This window comes from Diaphorina citri, unplaced genomic scaffold, assembly GCF_000475195.1.
Source record: "Diaphorina citri unplaced genomic scaffold, Diaci psyllid genome assembly version 1.1 scaffold850, whole genome shotgun sequence".
NCBI classification, from domain to species: domain Eukaryota; kingdom Metazoa; phylum Arthropoda; class Insecta; order Hemiptera; family Psyllidae; genus Diaphorina; species Diaphorina citri.
The window spans coordinates 89337-101710 of record NW_007378282.1 but is presented as its reverse complement, the minus strand read 5'-3'; the positions used below and the strand labels follow the sequence as shown (position 1 = coordinate 101710).

The window sequence follows — 12374 nt, the reverse complement described above, 5'->3', positions numbered from 1 at the left end:
CCTTATACCTTTTTATTACTATTGTAATAATAAAGGAAGGACGGACTAAAAACTGGAAAAAGGAAACCTACGAGAAGAATTAACAGGAAAGAGAAAACTCTTCTCGGAAAAGAAGGGAAAGCGGGCGTGAAAAGATACAAGAGAATGGTAATCAATTTCAATTTGAGAGAAGCAGAAAAAGCACACATACAAACATACGAGGCCGAATCATTAACACGTGAATCACGTAGCATTCGTAGTTAATGTTCGTAGAAATATAACGAACTTACATGTTAACCCTTGAGAAACTACCGGCGCCTTTGATCCTATTGTTGAACTTTTACGGACAAGAATTTAACGAATTACATTTTTGTCTTAGCCAAATCATGGAGCGTAACGTGGAGCTCAAAGGGATACCTTCTTTGTCACATGAGTCACATCTATCAAACTTTTGACAGACCAATAGGTAAGTTATAAATCATTGGAAAAAAATCTACACTTTCTGTAGAGTAATATTTATTGCGAAAGTTGTGATCAATGTAGGTTTGGTCTCACTCCATTTTTCATTTCTCCATTTACTCATCTCTAGTCTGTATATACACAATGCCCCGCTACGTTCAATGCGGGGGTGAATGTAAAAAAAAAAAACTCTCCAGAGAGAAATAAAACCTTCACAACTCCTATAACAAGAACACCAGATATGTAAGTATAATAGGAACAACCGCTATGGAAGTATAATAAGGTGTGTTCTGGAACGGCGAAGAAGGTATGGAAAAACGCGAGAGCGAGACGTGCATAGTATTAAACAGCCAGGAGAGAAATGACGGGAGATAAGAGAGAGATAACACTGGGGAAGAGTGGGAGGGAACTGGGGAGGAATAGGAATAATGAGAACCTGGGAGAAATAATACAAGAATAGAGGGAACTAAAGAAAAGAAGTCTTACCAGAGATAGAGAATTGAAGACGGAGAGAGGGAGGAGGAAGAAACAGAAGGATAGAAAAAGAGAAATGGAGGGATAAAAATAAGTGAGGAGAGGGATAGAGGCAGACATAGAAAGAGGAATGAAGAAAAAGAGAAGTAGAGAGATAACAATAAAGGGAAAAGAGAGGGGGTGGTAGGAGGGAGAGAGGGCCAGGAGAGAAATGACGGGAGATAAGAGAGAGATAACACTGGGGAAGAGTGGGAGGGAACTGGGGAGGAATAGGAATAATGAGAACCAGGGAGAAATAATACAAGAATAGAGGGAACTAAGGAAAAGAAGTCTTACCAGAAGACGGAGAGAGGGAGGAGGAAGAAACAGAGGGATAGAAAAAGAGAAATGGAGGGATAAAAATAAGTGAGGAGAGGGAGAGAGGCAGACATAGAAAGAGGAATGAAGAAAAAGAGAAGTAGAGAGATAACAATAAAGGGAAAAGAGAGGGGGTAGTAGGAGGGAGAGAGGGTCCGAAACAGGAAAAAGGGGAAATACTAACAGATATACATATACAAAAACAATGCAGAAAATAGTAGTGGGACTGAGAGAGGGAGAAACCCGGGAAAGAAAAGGAGAAATAGAGAGATAAAAGTAAAAATAAAGGATAGACTATAGAGGGAGCGCTAGAAACGGAAAGAAGGAAAACTAGGGAAGAAAAGAGAGTAGCAGCGTTAACTCTGGTACTTTTCTTGGATATATCTTTTACTGTTTACAATACAATAGTGTAATGCTTCATTAGGAGTATTACACTATTGCATACACGCTACCCAGCTGACAGAGAACACGAGATAGGGAGAGAGAAAACATTAGGATAGAGACATTCTCTTCCGCCCAACCTAGGTGACTTACCCCGCGTCTTGTGCTTCGTGAGCTCTGATAATGGAGAGGAGATTATTATTTTGGAGAAAATCACAGCATGCTGCATAACTGAAAATCAGAAAACAATCCAAGGGGAAGAAGAATTAGTTATTGTAGATACTAAAAATACCTGCCACGGTGTGGTACTAAAATTACGCTCGCCTGATAATCAGGAGGATGTGGGTTCAATCCCAGCCGAGGTATGGAATTTTTCTATCAGTTTTGTTTGAGAATTTGACCCCAATAATAGTGGTAGCCTACTGCTGGAATAAAGGGACTTTTCAGTCTTGAGCAAGCAGTATAAATAAGCACTATTAAACACTATTAAAATTTGGGGTGCACCTGTTCTTCACTTTGTAATATTATTCCCAATAATACCCAGCATGAATTTGCATCTATTCGTGAGCAAATAAGTGATTATTTATTTATTACTGCAATTCAAAAGGAAACATTTAATTAAAGTTTCAAAGGGTCTAGAAACTTTTTCATACATAATTATATTTTAAAGCAATTTCAATGAATCAGTATTTGTAGAGATAATAAATTCAAATTTTTAACAAAAACTTTAACTTATGATATTCTATTTATTTATTTATGAATACAGCACGACCGTTGCCTTTTGCAGTCTGCACCATTTATAAGACTGTGTTTCTAATTAACACTTACACAGCAAAGCTAATAAGAAAAAAAGAAGAAAACAAGGCGAGGGGAGGGAATATTTTTATTTTCATCTCATTCGCTCCCTCCCCTCTCTCTTCTCTATTTGTTTAGCAAAAATTGTACAACTTGGAAGGAAAAATAAAGAGAGAGGAAAAAAAGAAGACGGAGAATATGGTAACAATAAAAACCGCCCGTACCAGAGTGAAATATTAATTTTTCAACGGATAAGAAAGAGGAGTAGAGATTGAAGGGGAAAACGGAAAATAGAGATAGAGAGAAAAGGGAGGCACAAGGTAGCTTGGAATATGGGGGAACGGGTGGCTGGCTTCCGTATAAAATTATCAAGACGGAGAATATGGTAACAATAAAAACCGCCCGTACCAGAGTGAAATATTAATTTTTCAACGAATAAGAAAGAGGAGTAGAGATTGGAGGGGGAAAATAGAGATAGAGAGAAAAGGGAGGCACAAGGTAGCTTGGAATATGGGGGAACGGGTGGCTGGCTTCCGTATAAAATTATCATTTTTATTTTTCCTTTGTAGAAAAAAAGGTCTTTTGTTATAATATTGTAACCTGGAAATACTGGGTAGGTTAGCCAAAGAAATTAGCTCATTTTTTGCTCAAAGTAGCTGGGTACTTATACAGCAAAAAATGCTCAAAGGGGAATAATTATAAAAAAAAGAGAACTTTCAATGCTTCTTTTTTCCACCGAGGAAATGAATGGAAGAGTGGATTTAAGATGGAAGGTTACACAGGGCAACAAAATTTTAAAGCAAAAAAATACCCCAACCTCCGTTAACAGATTTCTTCGATCAATTATTCACCCTAATAAATTAATGATAGGAAATTCTCTCATAAGATGTCCTGATTGACGATTGTTTGTGTTTTTGTTTACTCTTTTTGGTACTTACACTGTTTTTTTTTTTTTTTTTTTTTTTTTTTTTTTTGAAAACCTTTACTGCTACTGGCTTTTTTTCTGCCGGAAGTTTCCCATTGTATTTATGAAACGGCTTTTATTCTGACTATTATATTTTATATTCTGATGCAAGGGGGAGAGGAGGAGAAAATCAAATTACGTACATTTAACTTGCAGGTGGGAAGGAGGCTTTTGAGAGTTCAAGAAGTCAGAGGGAAAGGGAGAGACAAAAATCTTCAAGATGTAACAAACTTTGCATCAAGGAGAAAAACTAAGCCTCGTCTGGTTGAAAATAAAATTTCATTTAAAGCTAAATATTTGAATTTTAGAGTTTTCGATTGTGCAAGGGGGGGGGGGAGGAGGAGAAAATCAAATTACGTACATTTAACTTGCAGGTGGGGAGGAGGCTTTTGAGAGTTCAAGAAGTCAGAGGGAAAGGGAGAGACAAAAATCTTCAAGATGTAACAAACTTTGCATCGAGAAAAACTAAGCCTCGACTGGTTGAAAATAAAATTTCACTTAAAGCTAAATATTTGAATTTTAGACTTTTCGATTGGTCCATCTGTCTTATTCCTAGAATGCAGTCTATAGCAGATCATAAATAGTTGAATCCTTTGAAAGAAAAAAATGACGTTAAACCCCTTTCTAAAAATCAATTTAAAATGATGGTCGAAATGTGAATTTAGAGCAAGAATACAAAGTTCAATACCCACTTACGTTGAAAATTTCAATCGTTATCTTGTTCTTTTTGTCATAATAAATAATCATACTCGTAATCAGTCAATTTTTTGTGACTTTTCATAGTAGATATTGTTTGTAGTACTCTTACTCCAAAATAAGAACAATATGAAGTCCAAATTATTTTAGGATTTTTTTTCTTAATTATTAAAATAAAATAATTTATTACCCACCCATTTTTTCTAAATCTCTGTAAATAACATTAATTCCCAAAGAATCTCAAGCAAACGGTAATTAATATTATACTTATGGATGTCTTCAATAATGAAAGAGCTCCTAACTTAGGTGTAATTATTAAAATAAAATAATTTATTACCCACCCATTTTTTCTAAATCTCTGTAAATAACATTAATTCCCAAAGAATCTCAAGCAAACAGTAATTAATATTATACTTATGGATGTCTTCAATAATGAAAGAGCTCCTAACTTAGGTAAGAAACATATAAAAGACCAACCTATCACAGGTGTAGTGATACAATGAAAAGGGATTGATCTTACCTTCTTCTAGGGCGTCGTCTCCATCAGACATAAGTTCATCGTCAGAACAGATGTTGAGAACATTGACTAACATCTCCGTCACTAGAAATGGGATACAAAGGCAAAAGGTAAAACATCGTAAATATACCCTGTTTTGGCATATAAAGTGCCAAAATCTTTTGAGGTTCGAGATTACTAGTAGTTCAGTGAGCTTTAGGACTCATTCACAAAAACGGCTCATATACCTGATCAGGCCAAAAAATTAATTGCTCAACTAACAAAAGGGCCGGTATTTATAAATATGGGCCTTTATTTACAGTAATTCCCAAGAATCTCAAGCATGGGTACTATTAACCAAATTTACACCGTCACCATTGAAAGCGCCCACTTTGGTCAGTATGCCTTCTCTTTGTTTCTACCTCCTATGTTACACATATTGCAAAGACCCCTCAGGTCACCTGACGTTTTTCTCCAGCACTGGTTTTTACACATATGTAGATGAGACAATTTCTCGCCCGCTAAATGCTAGTGTCAATAAAAGTGTTATATGCAATAGTGTCGGTAATGCGCTAGATTAAAATGGCCTTAGTTCATTGTGAAGCGACCATAGTATGATAGTATGCGATGTCGTTTTCAATTAAATACTTTCAGGTGATGGTCACTAGATAAGAAATGTAATAGATATGAATTAATTCAAAAATATTAGCAACCTCCTTGGCCGAGTGGGTATCACACTAGGCTTGCACGCAGGAGGTCCGGGTTCGATTCCCGGCGGGGCCGAGGTTTTTTTTTCGGCTCTGTGAATTCGTTCGGGGTGCTCACACTAGGCTTGCACGCAGGAGGTCCGGGTTCGATTCCCGGCGGGGCCGAGGTTTTTTTTCGGCTCTGTGCTTGCCCCAAAAAAAAAAAAAAAAAAAAAAAAAAAAAAAAAAAAAAAGCGAGGGCAAGTGAAGAGAGGAAAAAAATCCCCCAATTTTCTCTGGTCTGCTCTAAACAGCAGCAAAAAAGTCGGAAGTAACATTTGGCACTGACAGATCTTTTTTAATAAAAATCTCACTGCTCCCCAATGAGCAATCACCCCGCATTGTCTCCCCAGCCTATTAAGAGCTTTCTAAAGTCATGAAGCTGTCTTCCTAATGCGTCAACGCAGACAGTTGTCTCCAACATATCTTGGACAAACGCGTCAGGCGTCACATCATATAAGTCTTGACGTTTAAGTCTAGTGCCCACCAGCATTTCCATCAGAAATGTTGCTCAAGAATCCAGAAATATTTCGGCAACAATTCCGTATTTTTTTCATCTCCAAAGTCCAGACTTATTTCTGTTCTTAAAGTAATGTCATACTTTGCCTAGGCAGTGCATAGCATCTTAGCATCCCAATCAATAGGTAAGAAAGTAAAAATAAGGCTTATTTCTGACACATTTTTCTTGGTTTTAAATCGGTATGCAACAGATTTTATCTTGAAAGTTGCTCAACAATCGGATAACATTTATTTCGCAACAATTGAGAAACAAATGTTTCCAGTGGGCACCAGGCTTTAGATTTCTGCTGTGAAACTTTCGAGACACATTACCCTAGTGTTCCATGTGCCTAATGAGATGTCAGAATTTAAGGATTTTTTTCGACCATTTTTTTTTATTTCTTGTACCTTTTTTGAGGTCTTATCCTACTCTGAAATGACGAGAGGTTTTATTGTCATTTAAGGGTTCAATTAGTTTCTCATTACGATATCCGTGATTTTAACCCGACAGCTGGAGGAGTATTTTTTCCATTTCTTTCAATATTCTTCCATCATTTTTACTTACCTATAAAAATAGGAGCAGCCTCGTACACTATTGTGACTAAAATGTTCGGCGTTCTTTTCATTGCCGAAATCTTCGAGTGGGTCTGACCACAGTAGATCACACATTGGTCCGAAAGCGGGTGGCTCTTTGAATCGGTCTAACTGTGAACAAAACGGATGGTTTGTGGCGATTATTGGTCAGGTTTATATTAGACGAGTGGGTCTGACCACAGTAGATCACACATTGGTCCGAAAGCGGGTGGCTCTTTGAATCGGTCTAACTGTGAACAAAACGGATAGTTTATGGCGATTATTGGTTAGGTTTATATTAGACATCCTACGTATTAACATTATTCTTACAGCAAGTATCCAACCAAAATATAGCGGTAAGAATAATAATAAGGGATCATTTATCATTAATGAGATTGAAATTGTCTTGGAAGTTGACTTGAGAAAATCACTTTTGTATATCTGTTGTATATCTTTTGGTTAAGATCGGTGCAGCTGTTTACGGTATTTTGACCGCTTTTTGGCGGTTAAGTACTATTTCGACCGCCTTCCAATAGGTAAGCAATGTCATGTGATGTGCACATCAGATTTTTCCATCTGAGCTTAGTATATTTTTTGGCTGGTTACCACTGTGCTAACCGTGTCCTCTAGCCTAGCCCTGTGTATAACCACCAACTGAAGCACAAGATATTGAAGCTTATGTTGACAAATATAGAACACTGGGGGAAAAGGTCACAAACAATATCTTGATTGAAATCTCTAGCCATGTCCTACGATCTTATTCAGCCTAGTATTTCTGAGACCTTTGATGTCTCCTCTTTGACATATGCATCTTCAATTATTATTAACATCTTCATTCACTATTCCAAATTATACCAAAAGGAAGTGATTGAGTCCATTTTAGAGTGCATTATTAATTTTCTTCAGTTTATTTGTAGTCTTCTATTAGGGTAATTAGGGAATTGACTATAATGCAATTCATTTGTAGTGAGCGTACTATTAATTTAGACCATTTTGTTCATTTGTAGTGTTCTATTGGGGGTATTATAGTAAAATTCATTTGTAGTGCACTATTAATTCAGAGCATTTTGCACTTTCAACGAAAATAATGATTCATTAAAAGGAGTGAACACTCCTTTTAATCATTCACCATTCCATCCTCTCTTCTTATCCTCCTTCTAGTCGTTCTTAGTATCTGCACTTCTGTCTTCCCTTTTAGTTATAATTTGTAAAAGCCCCCCTATAATGCTAAATGATTACACTGGAGATGTCGATAGGTCGAGTGGATTAAAACACATCACATGTCTTTGGGTACATTTACCAAGGGTCTAGGATTATCTTGCCCTTGGGATCAATTTGAAGACACAATATCGGTACTGATGGAAATTTGTAGTAGAACATTGCGCAAATTGTGCAATATTTTCGAAACATCCTGTATACAACGGGTAAGGGAGAGGCAGCGTATTTATCTTACACGACATCTGTATCTGTACTGCTCTAGTAAATCACAGAAGCGTACAACCAGCACGTCTGTGGCCCTTGGTTCGAAACGAAATGCAGGTAACAAATTTCCATCCTTCATACTTTCAGGGAGAGATCTACAAATTTTCATCAGTCATACATTCACCGAGAAACACACTGAACAAAGTAGGATACAAGAAAGCCAGCCGTTCCGAACTAATCATCCTTTAAAAGCGATTATAATGACTGAATTACACGAGGGCCTGAAGACAGTCCAGCTACTGACCTCGTGTTAACTCAAATATTGTGCAGTAACATTCCAGACCAGTTAAACAAAATGGACTTCTGTACAGTAGCTACATATCCAATTGATTCTGGCCAACTAACTGGACTGTGAAATTTTACTCGAGGCCAGTATCTAGACTGCCTAGTTGCCTATTGTCCTCGTTCCAGACACACCCTACAGAATCTGATCATCATATCGTCCTAATATTCCACATGAGGAGGATCTTTTACTACTTTTTGTATGCGATATATGTATAGTTGCATACAGATAGGATTTGGGATGTCTTACCTTTCTGATATCATCCAGGTTGTGTATTTCAGGACTCAGACCTCCGTGTACACATAGGAACTGCTGGTTCATAAGAGCCGCTAGGGGCAGGCAGTCGAAAGCGTCCATACAGGCGTCGTACACCCGCTCTGAGTATTTGATTTTGCCTGCAAACAGAGAGAAGGATTACAAGGTAAGAACAGGATTCACAACTTTTTTTTTTTTTTTAGATTGGTAGAGGGAACTGTGACTGTCAAGGTCTTATCGTCCCGAAATCGAAGAGAGAAGGATAGGAGAAAGCCAGCCGTTGCGAGAACGAACCTTATCCGTTCAGGATAAAATCCGGCCCGGGCGGGAATCGAGTGCTTACAAGGCAGACAAGCTACCTTCCAAGCTAACTAGGCTAATGATACGTATTCCGCCCTCTTCAATTTATGCAAAGCAACTCGTATTTTATTGTAATGTATTTAATTTAAGAATCTTATTTATAAAATCAAATGTGCCTTGTTAAACAAAGTCTAGTCTAGTAGTGAATTAATCCTACAGCAAACAGATTACACTCGGTTTAATACAAGAAATTCATCATTAGAATTTTGTCTCTGAGAAAAACTTTCCTCAATAAACTATACTAAATAAATTAAGGCGCTATGAAGATTTTCCAGGATAATTAATCTCAATGAAGATATACCAGCAAAAAGTGATGCTGAGAACTTATCTACTTAGAGCCGAGGGTGGCTGAGGAAGCAAAAAGATGGATGAAAAAAAAAAAATGGTAATCAGGGAACCCTAAAACTGAAATTTGAACTAATACTTTTCCATTACCTTGTAATAGGTTCCCTATTACAGATTGGTAACAGAAAAGTAATAGACTCTTGGGGGAAAAACGTTGTACAATCTAATCAGTCTAGGGCCTTTTTCGTAGCATGTCCTTTCCGTTAAGTAGGTCTCTCATCAGATGGGTAATAAAAGGGGTAAAGGCATTACCTTGTAATAGGTTCCCTATTACAGATTGGTAACAGAAAAGTAATAGACTCTTGGGGGAAAAACGTTGTACAATCTAATCAGTTAGGGCCTTTTTCGTAGCATGTCCTTCCCGTTAAGTAGGTCTCTCATCAGATGCGTGATAAAAGGGAAAGGGGTAAAGAGACATAATACTCCCCGATTACTCCCTAAATTTTAAGGTTTAATTCTCCAATATGGTTTGGGCAGCCTTGCCTTAAATTAATAATGGGAAACTAATAGATATATTTCCCAATTTGTATTGTACATTTTAGAAACAGATTTTTCTTTCTCCCGATTACTCCCTAAATTTTAAGGTTTAATTCTCCAATATGGTTTGGGCAGCCTTGCCTTAAATTAATAATGGGAAACTAATAGATACCTATATTTCCCAATTTGTATTGTAAAACATTTTAGAAACAGATTTTTCTTTCTTTTTTTCTTCCAAAAGTTTCAAGTCTATCCAGAGGGGTCAACAACCTCTGGTGTATGTTTATGCTAAAAAGTTTATACTAGCAGCCGCCGCCAGTGTTTTTCTTTCGGAAAAGAAATCCGAGTTTAAAATGTTCTTTTCAACACAAGGAAAGTCACTGGAGCATGAACTTTTCAACATTTTCCCTTGCAAAAAGAACAATGAGGGGAAATCTGTATAGTCCTTGATGACTTAATTGTGAACATTTTCAGAACACTCTTTTAATATCATTATTTTTCAGCATAGATAGACACAAAAAAACTTCCCCATACCCTAACAGGAAAATGTCAATACAAATTATGGCGTCGAATAATCAGATAGGAGTGGAAAAGAGACCCATTAAATTCGCCTCTTTGCTTACTAGGATCCAAATTACACAAATTAAATTGCTCCTAAATTCCCAATACGTGAGGAATTTAGGTTCAGGAGCAGAAAAGTACCTGTTTAGGGGAAGGACACGGGATGTAAGTTAAAGGAGGAAGGGGGGGGGAAGGAGTGCCCCTAATACTATACCACTTTTAGGTGTTCGCTCAAGAGTTTACTTGCTTAGCAAGGAAAAAAAAGTTTTTCCTTTTCACTAGAGCCAAAAAACATTTGAGATGAAAGTTAAGATGGAAAATTTTACCAAGTAGAAAATTGTGTCTGAAGAGTATTTTAAGCATAAGAGCTTTTCTATTCCCCCTCCCTCTCTTTCTCTCTCTTTGACGTGAACTAAGGTACATTTGAGATGAAAGTTAAGATGGAAAATTTTACCAAGTAGAAAATTGTGTCTGAAGAGTATTTTAAGCATAAGAGCTTTTCTTTTCCCCCTCCCTCTCTTGCTCTCTCTTTGACGTGAACTAAGGTGGCTTACTAGGATCCAAATTACACAAATTAAATTGCTCCTAAATTTCCAATACGTGAGGAATTTAGGTTTAGGAGCAGAAAAGTACCTGTTTAGGGGAAGGACACGGGATGTAAGTTAAAGGAGGAAGGGAGGGAGGGAAGGAGTGCCCCTAATACTATACCACTTTTAGGTGTTCGCTCAAGAGTTTACTTGCTTAGCAAGGAAAAAAAAGTTTTTCCTTTTCACTAGAGCCAAAAAACATTTGAGATGAAAGTTAAGATGGAAAATTTTACCAAGTAGAAAATTGTGTCTGAAGAGTATTTTAAGCATAAGAGCTTTTCTTTTCGCCCTCCCTCTCTTGCTCTCTCTTTGACGTGAACTAAGGTGGGGGAGGACCTGTATGTGTTTAGAGAGAAGATAAGGGAAAGGAAATAACAAGAGAAAGACAAGGGAGAGGAGAAAGGGAGAGAAAGAAAAGAGTGATAAATAATAAATAAAAAACAGGAGGTAAGTAGTGAAGAAATAAAAGTTTTCTTCTTCCTTTCTCCAGAGTAAAAATTCTGCCTATCAACCATTTTCTAATTTTCACGAGAGAGCCATGAAAGCGACCTTTTAACTCTAATTTGTTCATATCAAGTTTGAGGTGGCAATGAAACATCTGCTCCATTAGACTCGTGTTGCCTGTGTCGTAGCAACCCGAAGTATGCTCATTATGGGCGAGAAGAGACACAATACTTCTCATTCAGGTGCTGGGTCAACACGAGACCATCAGAAAGTAACCCGTAGAAATGTTTAAAATCGAAAAACGAGTACAATTTTTTTTTTTTTCGATGATGGGCATCGAACTCGGGACCTTCTGCATGGTAAACAAGGGCGTTACCACTGTGCTAACCGTGTCCTCTAGCCTAGCCCTGTGTATAACCACCAACTGAAGCACAAGATATTGAAGCTTATGTTGACAAAATATCGAACACTGGGGGAAAAGGTCATAAACAATATCTTGATTGGTGATTCTCATGATTTTTTTTTATTATCTCAGAAAAAACTATAAAAATTTAAAAAAATATTGAGACTAAAACGAAGAAAATGCGTTCACTAGATCGTGAGATACAGCTCTCGGAACATGAGAGTCTCAAGCACGCCGATATCATACCTAGCGACAACACTGTACTCCCGTGATGACGTCATCTACCAATATCGCACGACGCGCTGTGAGCTTATTACCATAGGGATTTGGGTTAGGGTTAGGGGCTCAAATAGATCGAATAGGTACCTACCTATCTACGCATTTTGTTATCACTATTTTTCAATAGGTATCAGCTTAGGTACTTATACCTATTTTCAAATTTAGATATTTTCATTCCATTTTTACTTTCTGCACTTATTCAAGTAGTTACTTCTTCGTACATGTACATTTTTTTAAGGGGTTTGACAGAGGGAACTGTAACTGCTATGGTCTTATCGTACCGAAATCGAAGAGAGAAGGAAGACAGGATAGCAGAAAGCCAGCCGTTCCGAGAACGAACATTATCCCATCAGGATAAAAGCCGCCCTGGGCGGGAATCGAACCCGCGGCCTAGCGCTTACAAGACAGACGCACTACCAACTAAGCTAAGTAGGCTAAGATGTTTGATAGAGGGAACTGTAACTGCTAAGGTCTTATCGT

At 37.5% G+C, this 12374-nt stretch overlaps 1 protein-coding gene across 2 annotated transcripts in view; it reads right to left on the bottom strand.

Annotated features, from left to right (window-relative positions):
• Positions 1-1712: 1712 nt before the first annotated feature.
• The window catches only part of LOC103512548 (serine/threonine-protein phosphatase 2B catalytic subunit 3), a 64032-nt gene continuing 53370 nt past the window's right edge, over positions 1713-12374 (bottom strand). For both annotated transcript variants that reach the window (XM_026825987.1, XM_026825989.1), the window contains exons 5-7: positions 8433-8578; positions 6411-6550; positions 1713-1881 (exon numbers count right to left, since the gene is read on the bottom strand). In XM_026825987.1, the coding sequence (XP_026681788.1) occupies positions 1800-1881; positions 6411-6550; positions 8433-8578 (368 nt within the window). In that variant the 3' untranslated portion in view covers positions 1713-1799. The remainder of the gene's footprint in view (positions 1882-6410; positions 6551-8432; positions 8579-12374) is intronic.